Source organism: Perca flavescens, chromosome 8 (assembly GCF_004354835.1).
Source record: "Perca flavescens isolate YP-PL-M2 chromosome 8, PFLA_1.0, whole genome shotgun sequence".
Taxonomy (NCBI): Eukaryota; Metazoa; Chordata; class Actinopteri; order Perciformes; family Percidae; genus Perca; species Perca flavescens.
The window spans coordinates 24927145-24949546 of NC_041338.1; the positions used below are offsets into that span (position 1 = coordinate 24927145).

At 43.6% G+C, this 22402-nt stretch overlaps 1 protein-coding gene across 1 annotated transcript; it reads right to left on the reverse strand.

Annotated features, from left to right (window-relative positions):
• Positions 1–1093: 1093 nt before the first annotated feature.
• On the reverse strand, positions 1094–21341 carry vwf (von Willebrand factor). The gene is given in 54 exon segments (XM_028586134.1): positions 1094–1335; positions 1594–1691; positions 1783–1822; positions 1925–2053; positions 2640–2738; positions 3076–3192; positions 3282–3322; positions 3628–3808; positions 4077–4193; positions 4310–4459; positions 4539–4744; positions 4844–4948; positions 5370–5441; positions 5592–5694; positions 5909–6147; positions 6257–6342; positions 6344–6596; positions 6700–6886; positions 6980–7221; positions 7430–7607; positions 7708–7754; positions 8014–8178; positions 8262–8405; positions 8484–8627; positions 9088–9192; positions 9276–10440; positions 10662–10971; positions 11083–11218; positions 11372–11539; positions 12105–12261; positions 12368–12466; positions 13000–13140; positions 13249–13395; positions 13878–14012; positions 14158–14296; positions 14375–14478; positions 14574–14725; positions 14966–15060; positions 15180–15426; positions 15770–15985; positions 16066–16261; positions 16351–16451; positions 16860–16998; positions 17090–17226; positions 17336–17382; positions 17494–17605; positions 17693–17815; positions 18581–18800; positions 19577–19698; positions 19958–20166; positions 20303–20405; positions 20679–20822; positions 20979–21030; positions 21183–21341. Coding segments are annotated over 54 exon segments (8556 nt in total). The 5' UTR covers positions 21189–21341; the 3' UTR covers positions 1094–1149.
• Between the last annotated feature and the right edge of the window lie 1061 nt (positions 21342–22402).

Below are 22402 nucleotides of genomic sequence, written 5' to 3' on the forward strand. Positions count from 1 at the left end.
CCGACAACGGTGAGTTATTTTAAACCACGAGAGGGGGGCTGTAAATCGGAAAGAGAGGACTGTGAGTTTGTAGTGTGTTTAGCGATTGTTGCCGTAATTCTAAGCCAATGAAGTGTTTCGGCAAGGTAGTGGTATTTTTAGCGTTTCGTATTGTAATTCTAAGCCGAGGAAGTGTGCCTGACTGGCGTGTGGAGAGGACAGTGAGGTTGTTGTGTTTTTAGCGGTTCATACTGTAATTTTAAGCCGAAAAAGTGTGTCTGTCAGTTGGTTACAGAGCTCCGCGTGAGCACGGGCTTTTATGACTGTCAATATAGCCAGCATCTAACGTTAGCTACTCCGCTGTGCTGTGGAGTAACGTCTGGCTATGTGAGACTAGCATCTAACGTTAGCTACTCCGCTGTGCTGTGGAGTAATGTCTGGCTATGTGAGACTAGCATCTAACGTTAGCTACTCCGCTGTGCTGTGGAGTAACGTCTGGCTATGTGAGACTAGCATCTAACGTTAGCTACTCCGCTGTGCTGTGGAGTAATGTCTGGCTATGTGAGACTAGCATACTCCGCTGTGCTGTGGAGTAACGTCTGGCTATGTGAGAAAAGCGTCTGGCAACATTGTTGTGAATGCTGCGGTCTCAGCCTGGCAACCCCCGTGAACTTCCAGTCTGGGCAGGAGGGGGCGGGGGAGACGACTCTCCAGTATTTTGAATTGGTAGTGCAGTAACTATTTTAACCGCTAGCTGCCAGTATTACACACAATATTACATATTGCACCTTTAATGCTAAAAAGGGTCTAAAATCGCCAATGTATTACATAGTAGCAAAATGTAGGCTAAAGGTACATTTCCCTCCTGAATTGTAGTGGATTGTAAGTAAAAAAGTACTATGAAATGAAAATACTCAAGAACATGTACTTTAAAGTTGTACTAATGTTGTACTTGACAAACCCATACATTTCAATAAGAATATTCAGATTACAACAAAACGCAGATAAAAAAGTAGGGCTTACAGAAACTGGCAGGTTTGTTTTATTGTTATTTGTGTTGTTATTTTTTAAATGGGTACATTTTACTTGAATACACACATACTGTCTACATTTATAAACTCTCTCTCTCGTTCTCTCTCACTCTCTCTTTTTCTCACTCTCTCTTTTTCTCTAGGTACAGTGTTTGGACAGACAGTCGCATGCAGTGACAGACAGGACAGTCTGGTGGCTACGAGTGCCGTTGGCACACAGGATGGGAACACTGAGAGGCTCCGTCTCCACAGCCGCACAGCACACACACTCCTGCTCCACAGCATCCCTCTCCAGGGAGTACATGGACTTACTGCGACATTTGCCCTGACAGACAGACAGACAGAAAGACAGACAGACAGACAGATGGACAGCACCACAGGGAGAGACAGAAAGGTTGGAATGGTGAGGGACGGTGTTACAGTAGGATTTCATTGAACTTTGCAGGCTAATCCTAGGAAGGAAAAGTATTAATCATCCTGTGTGTGTGTGTGTGTGTGTGTGTGTGTGTGTGTGTGTGTGTGTGTGTGTGTGTGTGTGTGTGTGTGTGTGTGTGTGTGTGTATGTGTGTGTGTGGTCTCTTACCTCACAGTAGTGCAATTCTATCTTGTTTTCTGATTGGCAATCATCCACTTTGATGAAGTTAAGCGTTCCTACTGTCCTCCGACATTCTGGCTCCGTACCTTCACACATGTACGCACTCTTATTAAAATCAGAGCATCCAAATTTTTCAAAATAGTGTAATAGTCTTGCAAATGGCACAGCTCTACTTACACATCTCACAGCAGGTTTTTCCAATCTGGCTGACTTTCCCCTGAAAGCAATCAGGAGAGAAACATTCAATACAAATTCATGGCAGACACAGGAGTGGGAATACTGGGAGATGGATGAAGGGCAGATTGTGTAGGAGTCGTACCCCCTTGTCCAGGCAAGTTTGGCGGTTAAAAGGAGGGCAGGTGGTCACTTTGGTTTGCAGGACAAGATCCCCTTTACTGTTTACACCACAGGTATACAGGTTGCAACCATCCTCGCTAGTTGTGTTCACCTGGAGGGAGAGAGGCACACACGTACATACAGTGTTTATGCTGCTAAAAAAACAGTGCTCTCCATAAAAATGTACTGAAGTAAACAAATGAACATTTTGTATTTCTAATATAGACAAATTTTATTAGACTGTTTTTTTTATTTTGGCACACCATAGTAAAGGAGGATAGCATAAAATAGTATATTATATTGTGATATAACATAGCATAATATACTTAAGTTTAGTATAGTAGTATAGTAAGGTATGTTATAATATAGTAAAAATATAATAGGAACAGAAAAATAAGAATAAGAGTAATAATAGTCATATGTAAACTATAAACACCTCTTCTATATACAGAGGAGTAAGAATTGATACAGAATTGATAATTGATGAGTACAGTTGAGTAAAGTAGACTTTATTATTATTATTTGTTATAGCATAGCATATCATTACATGGAACAGTATTTTATAGTATAGTATAAAATAGTTTTTAAAAAAAAGTCAAAATATATAAAAATCATCATTACTAAGTTTCCCTGCAACAGCAAATGTGTGTGTGACAGGGTTCATGAGCTAAGCATTGTCTTTTCTGCTAAGCACCTACCTGCAAACTGATCAGTTTTCCATCTGGCCTTTGCATAAAGCAGGCAGTGGGAACACATCGACCACAGCAAGCATCTTCCTCCTTCTGCAAAGTGTATCCCTGAAAACATTGTGGTTAATAGTACTGCATGTTAGTTCATTTAGGAAAACATCAGAAGGACAGCACTTCAAAGACATTCATTTGCCTGGACCCTTTTGTGCAAATAAATATTGCACTGCTTACCTCTGTGAACGGAGTGAATCACGGAAAACGATGTGGCCACAATTTAATGAGTAGGGATGGAATGTGGTCAGTGGATTAGAAAATCTTTGTTGGTCTTTGATGAAAATGATGGACGTTGGAAGTTATTGGTTAGTCATGATGATGATGATGATAATAATGATGACAAATGATAATGGTGATAATAAAAAAATAATAATGAAGGGATGACAGTTACCCTCGGGCAAGTGGGGCAGCTGATTCTCCTGCAGGACAGTCTGTATTTCCTCACGGCACCGTCCTCCACCATACACTCACAGTGTGTACACACGTCCACCATCAGCCTCTCCCCTGCCTGCACAAGCACACACAGATGGAGCACTGAAGGAACTATTCAAAACATTCTAATATGATAGAAGAGTGCTACTTTTCTGCATGACTTACTCCTATCACAGTGTTGTTGAGGACACAGGCATCCATCGGAGCTGTGGAGAGAAAAGCACAAAAAAATGTAATTGGCATTCATTAAACAGAGGTCTTTGAGTAAGGTCTGGTGAGGATTACTGGCTCTGGGAGGACACCAATGTGAGAGAGCCATCTGCTGGACAGACACTGCGACTGCAACTTAGAATGTACTGTTAGTAGGGTGAAAGCTTGATAATTCAAGCATTTAAAATCATGCCTGCTAGTTGAAGGGTGGTCTCCTAACTCATAATGTCACCCTGCTGTACCAAATGGTGTGAATGTTGTGTAATGTGAAGTGTGTAATTGCATATGAATGTGCATTTACCACAGTGGCAGCGGGGGCAGCAATCCTGGGTGTTGCAGCGTAACTCGGTTCCCAGCGGGCAGGATGGAGTGTCCAAAACAGAGCAGCTTACGTTTGTTGCAGAGATGAACACCTCGTCTTTCACTTTCACACACTGATTTAAGACACATTTATCATGTGGAGACTGCCATACCTCTCCCACCTATAAACAGACACAGATATTAGATTAAAATCATATAGGAGAGGAGATAAAGAGCTGCATCAACAATATACACTTTTTCTGTACATACAGCCAGAAATGTATTTCCTAAGCAAGGGGTTATAAAAATAAAAAAAGACATTATGCTGTATATGAAATTCTCCACTTTATACCCTACAAAGAGTGCTATTGATGATAACAGGAAAAGAATAATTTCTAAGAATTTGTTGCCTATATTGTTCAGGCATGTATGATTAATCTGCACACATACACGTCTGAGGTTTCCTCTAATCAGTGTGTCCCCGCGCATCTCTCCTGTTGATTCCACACAGCTGTTCGGTGTGCACTTTCCACAGCACTCTCCTTTTGATGGAGTGTAAGAGGAGCCCTGAAATATATAATAATAAATATATATAGATTAATGGTTATAGAAGCATAATGCAAACATGTATGTTTGGTGTGTGTGTGTATGTGTGTGTGTGCGTGTGTGTGCGTGTGTCCCACCTGAGGACAGGTTCGATCACACACAGGCGGTGTACACTGAGCAATGTGCAGTGATGTGTCTTTGTCCTGTAGCTGGGTGCAACTGCACTTCTCGCATCTTTCCTCCCATTCACTCAGCACTGGGTGAACAACACCACCAACCACACACACCTGGAGAGACACACAATATTAAAACAGGATAGTTTAAACACTCACAGAAATGGAAACTGACGCATTTAAACATACACACCTTGTCTGGCAGGCAGTTGGTTTCTGTGCAACCACAGTCGTTGGTAGAGGAGGATGTGATGAACCCAGCAGGGCAGGTGTGTGTGGAGTTGTGGCAGTTGCACACACATTCAAACACGTCGCAGCACTTTGTGTCTTTCACTGACAGTTGGCGATGCGAGGGACAAGCGGGGGGTGCTTGAAGAGCACACTCTTCCTTTTTGCAGACTGCGACGGGGAAAAGAGATTAATAGAAACATGAAAAAGAGATCATATGGATGTGTGCTCTTGAGCTTGAACATAACAGAGAATGTGTACGTGACATACCGCACTCGTGAATAGGTTGACATTCCCCGGGATTTTTCAGAACCACAGTCTGACCGTCCTCACAGCGGGGCACTTCAGGCAGGTCGCAAGTCACCAGGTCACACACTGAAAAGTCACAGAGTGAGGCAGTCTGTTAAAGTCGGGCGAGATATACACTCTGAAATGCAAGTGTCTGATAAATAAAGACAAAATGTCTAGCCAAATTTGAATTAATGATTTAAGATGTTTATTTTATTAGCTTTTTAACATGAAGGTGGTAGAGGTGTATTCGTTTGTCGCAACAAATTACACAGAACTCAATGTTGTTGCATTAGGGCTCTGCTGTGTGAGCAATATATTCTGGCGTTCAGCACCAACCTTCCAATATCTCTTTTAGGTGCAAATCAGACCTAGTTTCATACATACATGTTATATTATATTATATTATATTAAACACAGACAAGTGGGTTCTGCCCACTCTCATTTGATGAGGCTACTATAATATTAGATATAGAAACTTTTTTTTGTTTTCATGTTTTTAACATACCACACTCGTACTCTGGGCAGCACTTAGACTCTCTCTTCTCTCTCAGGATCTCACAGGGGCCACATACTGGAGCTACACACACATACAGATGAATCATTATTAAAGTGTTACATCTAAACTAGTGCACTAACCATGCACTACTGGTAATATTTTTTTAGTTTTTTTAGCAAAACCAGATTCTACTGTATACGCAAAAGCCGCAGTAACAGAAGGGGTGCTTGCCTTTGACGTCATTGCAGGGCCGGGCAGTGCAGTTGATGTGTTGTTGGTCCAAACACATGCAAATCGAACATGGGTTCTCATCTGGTACCCAACTCTGCATGTACTGTACAAACAAATCAAAACATGTTCATTTGTATTGGTTGTATCAGAAATAAACACTAGAGGGCGCCCACAGAATACTTGATTGGTGAATACTCCAATGTTTGCCCCATCCAATTCTATCAGCATGTGTTTTTGTAATTGATAAGTTAAACTGGGTTTTGCATCATTCCCTCACACATTTACTCATATTTGTCTTATCTTCCCATGTGTCTTACCGTATACGTGTGTCCATGATGGTCAACACACTGACCGCATGCTTCTGGTGATACACACCGTCCGTGATTCAAAACTCTCCCTCCAGTACAGAAACAGCCCTCAGTAGGTGTGTCCATACAGGATGACTCGTTACCCCTGGCAACCGACCAGTCGCCTCGCAACATCTTTGTGCTACCACAATCCTCTACACACCCTGTCCGACATGCATCATACTCCATGGAGCTGGGACACTGTAATGCTGTAACACACAGATCAAGCTGAAGTTTAGGCTATGGCTCAGACTGGGTGTTAAACTTCATCCTCTATATTGAAACGTGTACACTTCCACATATCAAAAACTAACTTACGGCAGAGGTGGAGGCTCCTCCAGTCCACACACACACCTCTCTGTCTACAGAGGCGTGCATAGGCAGAAATGAGCTCACACATCTGACTCCTCACATGCCTGCTCCTCACACTTGGCAAGGAAGACCTGGACAGGAATATGCCCATGGCACGGTTCAAACACCTCAGAACGTAGGGCCTGACATCCCATCGCTGCTCCAGACACACACACTGCCTTCCGCTTTGGCAGACACACGCCGTCATCTACAGCCACAGTCCAGTCGGAGATGAATGCTGGCTGGTCAGCGGTTGAGCTGCCATTACGCAAAGATAGGACGTTAAACTTTTCCTCCCCACAGGCACCTATACAGAGAGAAAATGGAGGTGAGAGCAATGTGTTAAAAGCTAATAAAGAGAGACAAACAGGGCTGACTTTTTTTTACACTTTTGAATAAATCTATGTTACCGCAGAGTCCAGCGGAGTGGCCTGTGGTGGTGGAGCTGAGCAGGATGGTAAACTCGTTGCTCTGAGGAGTAAAAGTCAGGACGTAGCCGTGGTCTGACTTAAGCTGCAGCATCACTCCTCCATAACGCACTAGCTCTAGGCCAGCGAACCGCCACGGCAGTGCAAGTTCTTCCCTATCGATCACTGCCTGCTCGAACAAACACATAGTTAATAAATAACCCTTCATAGACTCACATATAATCATCAATTTCAGAGTGGAGGCGACAATCACATAGCTTACAGTCATGTCATCCTTCAGCAGCACTTTATGCGCTCCGTGGTTAACCTCCATGGCTTTCATGCAGACCTGGTTGTAAGTCGCTGAGTCTTGACAAGGCCCAGTGTGGAGTTTGACCTCTGACCCTTCCTTGGTGCCTCTGCTGACAGTGAGAAGTGTATAGGAGCACAAACCCTCCCCATCCAGCCTCAGCGCCAAGCCGTCAAACCTAACCACATGATTGGTGGAGCTGCCCATACACATGCCTGTCACACACACACACACACACACACACACACACACACACACACACACACACACACAGAAGAGATTGATTGTACCAGAGACAGAAACGTGATCCTTTTACAGTCAGTATAAATAGACTGGAATGCAAGTCTCCAGCACTCATTGTTAACAGCCCATGTGGGAAATGAAGTGCGCTTTATATAGATGGGTTAAATGTGATGCACATACAAGGGCATTCCCAGTGGCAGCCACAGGTCTCCTGGACTCGGACAGGTGGCATGTTGTTTCTGCAGGCCGGCGGCTCCAGTCTGTCACAGCTGACTTTGTGGTTTTGTACTGTCACTGCTCCGCTGGGGTGGCACAGGAGAGAGTGGCAGCCATCCTCCAGCAGCCATGACTCACCAGGCTGAAACACATGAACAATTCATTATTAGTAGTGCTGTAATGGCTGTAAAAGGTCGCTGTACTGTTCTAATTTATATTCAACCTCAGCAGACACTACTCACCTTTCTCTCATTTCCATTATCATCAACACACAGTCCTGGTGGACCAGCTGAGAACCAAAGAAAATAACCAATATCATCATTATGATCAATTATCACCATCATTATAATGTATTATTATTAAAACTATACTGTTTTTTAGTATTTAGCAGTAATAATTTGTACCTGGAAAAAATTAAACTGTGTGTGTGTGTGTGTGTGTGTGTGTGTGTGTGTGTGTGTGTGTGTGTGTGTGTGTGTGTGTGTGTGTGTGTGTGTGTGTGTGTGTGTGTGTGTGTGTGTGTGTGTGTGTTGTGTGTGTGTAAGCACCTCTGCAGATTCTCTCTGTGTAACCATGATCTAGAGTCAGCAACATCAGTAATTGATCCATGCTGTTCAAATGCAGACTGTTGTCTTGGTTGCCGTGGTGACCAAGCACGCTAAGCTCACTCCTGTCATAGCCTGGTCCCACCCCGATGGGGAACACTGACACACCTGAGGGAAGAGACTCTAAACAGTGAAACTAAACCAGATCAGTGATAGAGGAAGATGGAGAATGGAAACAGTGATTTAGTTACCTGCTGCCAGTGCCTCGTTAGCTGCTTCTTTGACATCATCAGCGGATTTGTCAGTCACCAGCATCACCACAGCCTTGGCTACGCCGACTCTTCCACCGCTGACTGGCGAGACGGCCGTCTGCACAGCGAATCGCAGTGCAGACCCTGTAGATAGACAGAGCAGTCAGCGTGTGTGTGTCTGCTTTAATGTGTGTGCACAATATTAGTTTATATATCAAATACCTAGCGCGGGGGCAGCGGTGGTCCTGCTTGGTATACTCTCCACCAGGTTCATCAGGTGGGATTTGCTCTGTTCACCCTTCCAGGTGAGATCTGCTGTGTTGGTGTCTCCATACTGAACCACACTCACCTGAGTGCCATTCAGCCCTGCATAAATAAACAAATTAAATCAATGTAGAAATGCACTGGAGGGAGATCTACAACCTGGTTACTTAAATACACATTAGTGATTGACATGTACCTTAAGGGTTAGTTATAGTTTTATAGAAGTCCTCAAAATGTTCTCAAGTGCACACCTATGAAACCATATTAACCATATTAAGATGTCTCCTCTTCTGTGTCCCTCATTGGTTAGCCACTATCTTAATAAATGACTAGAAAACACTGGGTGACCACAAAACACTTAAAAATGATCCAAATTTAAACTTTTCCCAAAGCTTATCTGCCCCCAAAATGTCATGAAAACTTGCAAGATTTTGAAATATCATTGTGAAAGACAGACAAATTAAAGAAAGGTAGAAGTAACAACAAAACTACACATCAGTGAAATGCAGTGCACATTACATAAAAAATGTAGTAGGGTATTTGGGGGCTGGGTCACACTTACCTATGTCAGCATTATTGATGAAAGCTTTGACAAATGTCTTCATGTCCTCAAACTGCTCTCCAGCCTTCAACAGGAACAACACATCCACAGGCTTCTTACATGGCACTGTGTAAAGATATGCTCACAAATTAACACAAGCTAAGGACTCTTTGTGGAGTGAATGATTGAAACAAATGTGTCTTCTGTACCTGAGGTTGGAAGGCTAGAGAGTGTTGGGAGGACCAAGGGTGGCAGTGTAGGAGAGCGGGGCCTGACTGTGGTGCGTGTGATGTTGACTACACGATGTACCAGGGTCGTCAGACGGTCGTAGTCATCAACAATCAGCGGGCGTTGAGGGAAGCTTAATGGTAGCAAGTCAATCTCACGTATTTTTGATCCAACACCAATTGGGTACACTTGTGTGTGGGTGCTCGTAGATGGCGGGCGAGTTACTGTGTCAGTTGGCGGGTTTTCTGTCACAAGGAAGACCAGCTGAGGAGGGGTGGGGCCGCGTGAAGGCTGGACCGTAGCCATTTCTTGAAAAGTCGTAGCGACAGCTGCGCCTGTGTTCGTCTTACTTCCACCCCTCCAACGGATCTCCCTCAGTCGTTGCCGCAGCAGGGTCCTCTGCCCCCTCAGCTCCCAGCGATGGATCTCCACAGTGACCGTTACTGAGTACTGGATAACAGTGATACGAATGACCTCCTCCTCCTCTGTCAGCTGTGAGATAACTTCCTCCAGGAAGAGGAGCGACTTGGTAAAGTTGACCTCGCCGACTGCATCAGAGCCTTCCAGGATGAAAGTCACATCTTTGGCTGGAGAGATGGAAGATGGCAATGTGGTGAGGGGAGACAGGCCAGAGGGGGAGGTGGATGTAGGAGTGTTGGGGAGATGTTGTGTGGGGTTGGGCTCCAGGCGAGGAGCCAGGGTTGTGGTGGTTGTGCCCTGCCGAGCTTTAACCAAAGTGGACTTTGGCGTTGGAGGTTTCTCCACCTCAGGCTCCATCCCCAAGGTGCAGAGGTAATCATTCAGCTCTAACAGACGATCAGGCAGCTCACCTGTGCTACTCAGCACATAGGCCCTGTTTTCTGGATTGGCCTTGGTGATGTCATTAATCTGCCCCATGTTTACCCCGGGACCCAGCGCCACTGTCAAGGTGGTGATGGCCTTCTTGCGGAGCATCTTGACCATGGCACGGACGGGGCGAGGGTTGGCACTAGCAGTCAAAATGATGGCAATGCGGCCAGCATTGTCACGCTTGTTTTTGTCATAGATGTTGATAACTAGATACTTAACAGCCTCATCCAAGAAGGCTGCATCTCCACCTGTGTAATGCAGATCATGCACAGTCTTCTTAAACAGCCACTTCTGAACCTATGGGCATAAATGAAAAAAAAACAGGAAGATCAAGCAACCAGGCGTAGACATTTATGATGACATTCCGTTTCCGTGAGTCAGCAAAGCAGCTGATTTCTGGGCAAAATTTGAATGACCAATGAATTGTTATTCCACAGAATTCTTAATCCAGCACTGAATATTTGTGCAGCTATAAACTTTTTTGCTGTGTCACATATGTCCAATGTATGTTTATCTACCTGCAGGTCATATGTTTTGACTCCAGAGTGATATAGCAGCACTGTGGCTCGGGTGTGAGCTGAGCCCATGCGGAATCGCTCAACCACTCCCAGTATAAACTCTTTGGTTGCCTGAAATTCGTCTTCACTCAGGGCTTCTGAACCATCCAATAGGAAAGCCAGATCCATGGCACGGTCACACGTGCCCTCGGGCATCAAGGTGGTGAAGGGCAGGGTCGTGAAGGTGGAATAGGCAGGTGTTGGAGTGGGAGTCGTGAACATGGCAGAGGAGGCACAAACTTCACAGCTCAGCGTGTTGTTGTCACAGTGACTTTAGAAAAGAAAAACAAAGCATCTTAAAATGTGCAAATAATCAAATTACAAAGCAATAATTACCAGAAAATATGCAGACTTGTTGCAGAGTGTTCTAATGCGGGATTACCATATCTTGCAGTGGTCGGGGTCATTGTGGTTCAGGATGACCTTGTTGCCGTGGGCAATTCTCTGACCCTCATGGATACACACCTGACACTGAGAGGGATCTACACAACGCATGGCCACCTCATCCAGTAGTTGGCCTAACAAGAAAAAAGGCTGAAACTCACCTACACTATTTGCATATTTGTACAAGAATATATCCTATTATTTGTATATTGTATTAACATTTTGCATGCTTAAAATACAGTATTTGCATTTGTAAGAGTTGTATGTCCAGTGAGTATTTTTGGCACCTGGGGGGCAGTAGGCATGGCAACCTTCCACACATGAGATTGAACAGTGCAGGGGATCTGGGTGCTGGCAGGTGATTGGACAGGCAGGGCCACAAGTGTTATACCTCCACTGGCATAACTCCTTCCCTACACCTGGGCTCTTGGGGTTCAGCTCCTCACAGCTCATGGCTAAGGTGACAACATTTAAATTATAGAGTTTTATTAACCATGCGACACAATGTGGCCTCTGCTTTTGACCATTCCTAACTACATAGGTCTCTATCTTCAAGATAAATATGATCTCTGACCTGCATAATAAAGTATTCAGTAATGTAGAAAAACAAGATGACTACATCACATCTGATATTAGAGTACAAATCCTTATCTGAAGAAATTCCTAAAGATATTCAGAAAATAACTACAAAAGTGTTAACTCTAGTTAATAACACAAAAGGTGTTATGTGGGGGAACAATAGCTGTACTGAAAAGTAGTGGTGTTGTGACTGTGGTATGTTGTTAAGTTGATCTAAAAAAGGAGAAGAGCTGCATGGGAGTTAACTTGCGCCTCTGACAGAATTCTTTAATTATTATTTTGTTTTGGCTTAATTTTGACAGCTTAGAAGACACTGCAAATTGTTTTAGCTTGATCGTGCAGCCATGATGTATTTTCCTGACAACAAAGTATAATTCAGTCAGAAAATAACTGATGGAAATGACAAATGTCTGGAGCAATGGAGAAATTCTTCACACTCACGGCAAAGATCATTGGATCTCCAGCTGATTGATACACCCCTCTCTGAACAGGCCTGAGCGTAGGCCGCGATGACATCACAGAAACACGCACAGTCGCCCACTGAGGGACAAGAGCATGCTGCCTCCACACACATCTCTACATAGGGCTCTGCATCCACCTAGAAACACATATACACAATACACATGTTAAGAAAGACCAAGTGCATAAACCGAACAATGCATGTGGTGTCGTGGGATATCTAGTGTGTCTGTAAATACACTCACCTGGCTGTTACATTCTCTGAAGAGAGGACCAGTGATCACACGACATGACTGCTCCACTGTTACCAGCTTGACAATGTTGTCGCTGCAAGGCGCGGGTATCTATACACAGTCGAACACACAAATTTAGTACGACAGTATCTACATCTCCTCCTATGCTAGAAATTTAATAGGTAGTCATTTAAGAATCAAACTAGTGTTTTCGTATTTTTCAGAACATTAGCTACAAATCATGCATACTTTACGTGATGGCAAACCTATTTCCAAAGCATAATTTACATTTTAAGGTTGATTTCAAACCTTCCAGGCAACCTGGTAAATCTTAGGTAAATCATCCATCACGGTAAACATGTAGTCTGCCCATTGACAGCCCATCTGGTATACTTATACTATATACATATACAAACAACTACATTACATGGTCCTAAAGTGCCTGTCTGCGAGAACAGGACCATGTATGGAACAGCTATTGTTGTATACAATAAGGTTCCGTACATGGTCCTGTTCTCGCAGCACTCGCAGCCAGTCATATTAAAAGAGCTGGCCCTAAATTTTCCTGAAACCAAAGCTAGAGAGGAAATATGTTATTTTGTAATTTGAGCGAACTGACCCTTTAATCTAAGACCAGACTTTACCTCTGTTACATCGGCACAGCTGGGAATAACCTTCCACGAGTTCCCAAAGTGTGAGGAGTCCACCTCCAGCTGGTTGTTACTGCTCACCAAGTCGTTGTTGATGTTCCCATCAAAGTTACCACACAGGCCGCACACCCGGCCCTACACGCAATAAAATGTATGTATGACAAAAAGAACATGTTTAATATAAAAAAATGTAAATAAAACCAACAAGGTCCAATCAGTCGAAAGTAGTGTTATAATACGTACCCTGTATGTGGCTGAGATGTGAACCAGGAGGCGAGTTCCCTTGTCCCAGCTGAGGGAAATGTGTTTCCCGAGCAGCACGGTGTAAAACTGACCAGATTGCAAAATCTCTACCTGTGAGCTCTGTAGCACCGGCCTCTTCATCTTTACCTATAAGAGAGAAAGATTCCAGCCATGGATGTATAAACTCACAGGTCGCATCTAAAAAGTTTGGTTGCAAGACTGAGTAAAGCTGAATATAAGTTATGAAAGTGTCAGACATCTGATAATTGGTTGTGTCTGATAAAGTTGGCTGCTTTACACATTGCAAATTTACAATTTTTTTATGGTTTATATCAAAATGTAAAACAAAAGGCACCACGCTTGTCCCTGCATTAGAGTGAATAACCATTACACTACATTGTTTTTTTAACTACTTCTGTAAACACTTTTCTCTATATTAATCTTATATGCTCACTGCTTTTAAGTGACTAATCAGATACCTAGTTCAAGTTGCACACATGCTCATAGGTTATAAACATATTGTTTCATGAAAAACAACAATAGGGCGATAGAAACAGGCAGGCGTAATGCTCTCCCTGAGGAAAAAATGTGAGTTAGTATGGGTATGTGTGTGTTTGTGAGTGTGTTACCTCTCCATGTTGCATTACGATCAACCCTCCCTGGTAGAAGATCGTGATAGCTTTTGCACAGCGATGTCCCACAATTCCACAGGCCTCATTCTCCACCAGCACTCTGAATGAACCCTCTTCTCCGTTACACATATCCTATTGTTAGTGAAAGTAGAAAAAGACAAAAGTAGGGAAAGGATAGAGAGATTAAATGAAATAAATGCATGTTGCATTTTCCTGTTTTGACACCAATCTATTGTTCAATCAACCCTGGAGTTATTTTTGAATCTCTGTCTCTTACCTGGACCAGGACATATTGGCAGAGGCCGGGGAAAGAGTATTTGAAGCCATCAAAAGTGATGTAATGCCCTTCCCCCACAGTGCGGCACACACCATTGCACGCCTTCTCTGTGCAGCGCCACTTCCTGTTCTCACACACACTGTAAACGAGAAGGCCTGTTAAGCAAAAACATTGCAGGTGTTCTCCTTCATAAATATGTATGCAACAAGTATTATACCAGGTGTTGCAGTCCACGGAGATTGCCTGTCCTGATGCATATGGCCTGTTGTTATGGTAACAGGGACACTGTTCCGGTGCAATGCAGTCTCTGCGGTGACGTACCTGAAATCAATCCGCTTATCAATCAGCATGTTCTATTTTAGAGGTTTGGTGCTTTATCAAAAACACACACACGAAGATAAGACACCACCACCTACTGTGCCGGGAGGACAGAGGCAGCCAGGGATGCAGGCGAGGCTGACACAAGGCAGATCAAGATTCTGGCATGTTCTGGCACACTCAAGGCCTTTTTTTCCTGCATCACACTCTGTATGGATTAAGGGAGGATGGCACTGGGCTGACCGGCGCTCTGCATACACAAAAACAAACACCAATGTTACAGATCAGTTCATTAAATGTAAAATGAATAAGGAACTCAGGAAAGATAATAAAGCAGTTTAACTTTAATTGCCAAGTAAAATGTGGTGTCTTTCATTTGCCATGGTAAAAACGAATGGTCAAATGAAAGACGCCATATTGATAGTGAATTATACAAGTCACGAAACACATGGACATTGAACAGAGCTCCTGTAAAATATTGAAATTGTACCTCTGGATGGTGCCGTGTCATCATCATAGAAGAGGTCAGACAGTGAAGTACTCATATCAGGGGAGCTACAGCGCATGGTGCCATTCTCACAGTAGCTACACACACAGGCACACGAGAACAACACAAAAAGTGAACGTGTATCTATTAACCACAATAATCATTAGCCCATCATAATTGGCATAGTCTGTTAATACACACATTGACAGTCACTGACCAGATGCTGCTGTGATCCGCATACACATCACTAGGCTGGTAAAGCTGTCCATCGTGCAGGCAGGTGCACAGGTCAGCTGTCACACATTCTCCGGAGTCGCTCAGGTACTTTCCAGCAGGACAAAAGCAGCCCTCCTCACATACCCTCTCCCCCTCACATCCAGCCTCAGCGCCAGACAGAGCACGGCACGTCCGGTCGCACATACTCCCACAGGCCTCATATACCTGGCCTCCAGTGCACTCCAGCTCTGACAACATCAAATCCGGGAAGGGTTAGGGATCTAGTCTCAGTTAAACTGTTTTTATCTCTAAGAAATAGTGTACCCAACTTTTCCGTTCCCGGAATTATGATAGATCTTTGTTGTTTGTGATGATTGTTGCAGTACTCTTGATGATACAAATATTCAAATGTGGTGCTGACATCCTGATCTTCACCTAAGTAGAGCTCTGGCTAACCCAGATCATTATTGTACTTTGGCTTTTGCTCTACAATGCTGTTTTCTGTCTAAAAATGGAATGAAGTGTTTGTATGGTTACTAGTGTTTGTGCATATGAATGATGAGCTGTGAATGGGTTCAGTGTGATAGTTACCACAGAGTGAGGGAGACCTCCAGTTGAGCAGCACTCCTCTGGCAGTGCAGGCAGCTGCGTAGGCAGACAGAGCAGAGCAGAGGCACTCCTCACCGTTCACACACGCACACACATCATACCGACAGAACCGCTGGAACGGACCCGGGTACACCAGATAGTGGCACGGACTGAACACGTCTGACATCATCACCGAACATGCCTCTTCTGCAAAACGCACTAAAAGGTACAGGAGGGAGTAGAGGTTAATGATTTTGTGGTTTTTGTGCTGATGTGTGGATCTATACGGAAGTGTATACCTCTTTTGGGGTTAATGGCACATGGATCAGTCTCATGTTTGTGGGTAGATTCACAGTCTCCGTTGATCCTCCATGACTGGCCAAACGACTGAGGACCCGCCTCAACTAGACCAGATCCAGTCAAGAAGTCATCACCTTGGTTACCATTAAAGTTACCACAGAGACCGCAAGTCTGCCCTTGCCATCGGGGTCCCAGCTGGGGAGGAGGTGGACAAAATTCAGTTAAGTTGTTTGCTAATTTTTTTGTTCCACGTGTACCATTATCAAAAAAAATGATTGCTCTACCTTTAAAAGCACACGGCCTCGCCCATCCCAGTCCAGATGAAGGTCATCTCCAAACTTTACACGCACAGAAGACTGCACAGATCTCTGGATATGCAGGCGGCCTGTAAAATTGCACACACAGGGACCTGACTAGTTGAAATCAATATGATGATAAACAATTAACAATCCTTTCAATAACTTAAAATTATTTTGCTGATAATAATGATCACAAAGTTGACCAATCTCCAGAAATCAGGTTGACAAAGGTGCATTCATTGTTATTTGATGTTTATATGCTGGTGTTGACTAGATGTCTTCTCTGTCTTCAGAATGGAAATTGTAGTTTTTGTTGCATCTTTGAGCCAATGTTTTGTCCTCTTCAGAATATAACAGGTTAAAGTGCAATATTTTCAGTACTTTCTCTGAGCTACTTCAGGCCTTATTATAAGTATGATACCATATACAGAATAATATGCTTAGATGGTCTATAAAAAGTAGATCTTGTCCACTATCGTGCCAAAGCAGCATACCATGATGCATTGGGGTCTGGATGTCCATGCTGTTGACAGAGACAATTCCTCCATGCTTCAGCTTCACTGTCATGTCCTCCAGAGAGGACAGGCTGAGCGTCACCGAGCGTGTGCACACAGCATCCTGATCATCTGCACACTGAAACACAATACCAACAACCCAAATACTGTAGATTATAAGCAGCTAGAGGCATGAAAGTGACAGAAAAAAAATCCCAAACATCCATTACCTGTACATTCTCAATAATGACAGAAAACCCGTAATCTGCGCAATCTCTTGCCAGCAGATACTGACAGTGACCAGTGAAAGTGAAGAACTTGTTGTCAAAGGTCTTGAAGTGAGACTGGCCCACCACCAAGCACTCACCTACGCACAGACAATGAAGACATAACACCAGAAATTAGCAACCCGGGACTTTATTTACCAGTAGAATGTGTAAGTCAGTGCATTGACTACTACTGTACATCTCTCTCACCAGGGCAGCCTTCATTGGTGCATTCCCAGGAACCGTGACGACACACACTGCAGGAAAGAGACAATTTAGTCAGGAAGCCTTGTATTTTTTATATAGCAGTAATTCTGTATTAGTGTAATTACTGTATACATGTTTCAGCATGCATATTGCTCCCTCACCAGGTGTTGCAGTCCTGAGAGATAGTGGATCCTGGTGGAAAATGTCGTCCCATGTGCACACAGGAACACTGAGATACCTCTACACAGCGAATACCATCCAAAACCTTACCCACTGAGATACAAACACACACCATGTTACAACTACTAGTAACAGAGCCACAGAGAGTGAAAGAAGGAGATACAGTGAGTGGGAGGTTACCAGGGCATGTACAGCCATCCACACACTCTTCCTTGCAGACCTCCTGGATGTTGAGACTATGGCAGGTTGTAGAGCAGGACTTGGTGCATTCACTGTACTGCATCCCAATTGGACACCTGGGGACTGAACACACAAACACACACATTTAAATCATTAATGTGACTTCATAGCTTGCAACTACTTTCTTGTGGTGGAATTTCCAGCTTACGAACTCATGCTATGTAAATAGAGACCGTGGTACCTCAGGTCTCATTCAGGTCAATGTCCAACATATAATCTCATAACCTTTCTAGGCAGAAGAGTACTTCAACTTTGTGCCTCCATAGATTCATAAATGATAAATTCATTTTTTGTTTCAGGTCTCTTTTTGGATGTCGGTGGGACTGTCACACTTTTGGATACTTCCATAAGAGAAAGAGGTAGACTAAATCTGTGTTTTAGGCGCCTGAAATATCTTTGTTTACATTGAAGGTTTAGCTAAATTTAATGCCTCCATGATGAGTTTAAATACACCTTCAGGGGGTGCCTGGATAGCTCAGTTGGTAGTGGGGGCGCCCATATACAGAGGTTTACTCCTCAACGCAACGGGCCGGGGTTCAACTCCGACCTGTGGTCCTTTGCTGCATGTCATTCCTCCCCCTCTCTCCCCTTTCATGGCTTCAGCTATCCTGTCAAATAAAGGCCTAAAATGCCCAAAACATAATCTAAAACATAAATAAAAATACACCTTCAGGAAGATGTTGAATGGCATGGCACCTACACTGTACTGTGTAATCCTAAACTCTCCTCAATTGAGAATTCATTATATGCTCCTGAGTAATTCATCAAAGTCTCCCGAACCTTCTTCACGTATGTGAAATGAGTTGTGCTGTCCCGACAAAAACTTACAGCACTGGCTCTCCTCCAGCCAGCCACGAAGGAGTATGCCGTGGGCGTGGCACGTGCGAGCATACTCCAACAGGAACGGACAATAACAGTCCTCCTCCTCCCTCTGGTCACAGTGACATGCCTCCTCCTGACACAGCAAAAGGAACGCCTCAGGAGAGACCAGGTGGGCACAGTGCAGAAACACGCTAGACGTCTGCAACACGCTGCAGCTGGACAAAATCTTCACAAACACACACACACACACACACACACACACACACACAAAACACACATGCAAGATTAAGTTCAAAGGAGTTAAATAAAGGGGAATTCCAGGACCCCAGTTCTTTGTGAGTGAAAAACTTAGTATTCTTGTCTTGTCATGCATGAGCTGTTGTGTCTTGTCAGCAGTAAATAAGGGGCAATGGGTTCTAACAATGACACTGGGTGGTTTTTAAGAAGAGCTACTAGTGTGATGATTAATGATCATGATTAAAAATATTTGTATCTACAAAAGGGGGGCCCTGCAGAAAACATAACCACTGAGTTAGGCAAACAACTATAATATACATGTTACAGCACTGCACTCAGGCCTGTCAGATCTGTTTGTTTACCAGCTGTTTCCTTTTAATGAAACTCATTCATGCTATATATGCACATTGGCACCAGGACGAAAATTATGAACGATAAAAATAAGTTTCTAAGAATAAATGAAAATTGGAAGAAACAAGTTAAAACTTTGACTTGCATAGTCATGATTATAAGATAATAAGTCTGACACAATTATGAGATTTTTGGGGTCCTCTTATGCCTTTAGATAAAAGAAGAGAGGTGAAAGAAATGAGGAGAGAGAGATGGGTAATGATATTCAAGAAGATGTGATATGTGAACCGGGGACGTTGTGGTCCATAGTTGGCACCTTAATCCCGAGGCCACCAGGGCAGCCCATGAAATCCTAACAGACGTCCTTACACATGTATGTGAGCATGCATACGTGTGTGTAAATTGTCCTCTTACCGCTGTGGTTTCTTTTGTGCTGTTACAGGACTGGCTGGGACTTGAGACACGTCGACATGACTGATCAGCTCCCTTCACTGCCCACGAATTCGCAAAATCATAACTGTCCTCTGTCGGAAATCCTAAAAACACACACATAAACGAGTTGGAGGATTTCTCCTTAATCTCATCCTACCACTACTGTTCCTCTTGCTTTCTTTCACCTTGTTATCTTTTCCTGTACTGACCTGCTACACTTCCTGTTGCTGGGTGCTGCTGACTCAAATCATTTCCTAGATTCCATTAATAATGAACTCTCCCTTGTTTCACTCTCCAACATTCTCATATCCCACATACGCACACAGTTATAGACTGTGACACCATTTGCCAACCTGATCTTACCCTCTTGAGCAGTATATTCATCAGCTGATACAGAGTTGAAGTTGCCACAGAGGCCACAGGTGCGGTTGGCATGGTGTTTGGTCAGTGTCAAGGCAATGTTGGCTCCATTATCAATGGTAACAGTGAAGCCAAACTCCTCACTCCAGAGCTTATAAAAGCCAAGCTCTGAGCCCACAAACACAGCATGAGATGCATAGGGAACAGATAGTCTGCAAAAAAGGAGATACACATAAAACCTCCCCATAATAATAATCAAACTATCAGGTGAGCTATTCTGCAATAAGGCAACATTAATACCCACATACATTATGATTATTGCATGCCATCTTAATTGTATTACTCAACCTTTTTCCTCCTTGTGAAAGCCGTCCGTCTACAGACAGGTGCAGCTCAAAGGCGTCCCCCAGAAACAGAGTGACTCCAGTTCTTTTGCCATTGACAAAATCACCTGAGAAACACACATTTATTTAATTAACAAATCTTATACTGACAATTATGTCTGAATTAACAATAATGATCTTTGATTCTTAAGAAAATGAAAAGGGAGGATAAATGAGTAAGCTATTTCAAATGTCACTGGAAGTACGTACTGTACACTGTTTTTAATCAAACCCAAGGCAGTGGCTATGCACAAGCCACTGAGCTGCACTGGATGAGCATCAGATGTCATTAGGATTCAAATCTGTTTGTTTCTCTATAGAACTGTCTGAGTGTGACTCACCCAGCAGTGTGAAGGAGCGATGGCTGCAGTCTCCAGCCAGCAGGTAGCTGCAGTCTCCAGGAAACTCATACAAAACACCGTCAAACGTGTGGATGTGGTGTCGTCCGAACAGACTGCATCTCCCGCTCATACCTGCCACGCAAGCTGGACACACGCATAATACGCTTATAAGAACAGACTGTAGAAGGACAAGTAGGGATCATATGCAAACCATTTTGCATGTTAATTAATTGTCTATAAGACAAAGTGCCACTTTTGAGTACTAAAAAGAATTTGCACATCCTCTGATGTCACACTCACCTGTCAGATGCAGGAGAACCCAAGTTTCTCGCAAGTACCTCCACATACACCCCTGAAACACAGATTAATATGCCCTCCATAATCATCACCATCACCTATACCAGCATTATCCTCTCCTATCTAAATATCACATTACTGTGTGCTGTGCACTGCCTGTTTAAAAAACTAATCTTTCTTTAGTTCTAAAACTCCAGTTAGTCCTACCTCCATGGCTCCAGTTAATCCACAGAGTTGCAAGGAAAAGGCAAACACAATCCAAAATCAGAAAATCCAAATGTTGCACTTTTAGACCTCACACAATCAAGTCATAATGATGCAGCGTGATGGTCTGTGTCAAACCTAAGCTCAACTGAGAAGTTTTCAAACGCTCAACCACACTGGAATCTATTTTATAGCAAAGAACGTAACCCCTGCCTAGCTGCCACTGGCTTGTCTTTGAGACCCCTCCCCTCGCCAGGGTATGTCAAAAACGGCAGAATATCACTCTGTCCAAAGCTCAGTGCCTGCAGACTAACACCATCAAACACACTCAGCAGGACAATACCAGGATATGCCCACTGATCGCCTGGCTGAGTGATTGGTCTACACAGACGTATCTGTAACGGCGCCAACCCAAACAACTTCTGTGGAAAACACACTTACTGGAGATATCTCACGCAATAACACATGACGAAGCTGCCCCAAATTATACACACACACACACACACACACACACACACACACACACACACACACACACTGGGAACGTGTATGGATCAACACTCCCAGGTTCAAACTTCCCCTATCATCTGGCAAAAAGACAGTATTGTGCGTCTAAATACAGTATACCTATCCAATGCTGGGACCACTTTGCAACACTGTTTTAGCTCTGTTTTAAAATGTTTTTAAAGCCCTGTATGCCCTCACAGGTGTTTTCATTAGACCTTTCTTCAGGTTGATGTTGGGTGCAGAAGCTGTGCTGGAAATGGACGTGGTGTGTAGGTGTTATTAATAACAGTAACAATGGCTCTGTTTTATTCAAGTGTCCCAATAAGCCATGACAGTTTGACAGCAAGTCAGCATGCACAATACCAGGACCTGGAACTGAAGCAGCTATGTACGTATATGAATTCAGCAGTTTTCCTACTGTGACATGATGATGTCATGATATCTTCTATGAAAAGCCCTGTAGACCTTTTTCAAGGCACACATTTGACTTGTCATAGCAAGAAAAGAAAAGGTGGCGATGGCTCAGTTCCAGCAGCAGATGCCAGCGAGCCAGTACGCACGATACAAGAACCCTGGAACTAGCTCACTTAATTAGAATACAGTCGCTTTTTCCAGCGATAGTGACGCTGGTATTGTTTTTACCTGGTGAGTCTGTGTGTGTCATCATAGAACAACGTGTTCCTAGAGACACCTACTGTAGCAGGACTACCACAGTG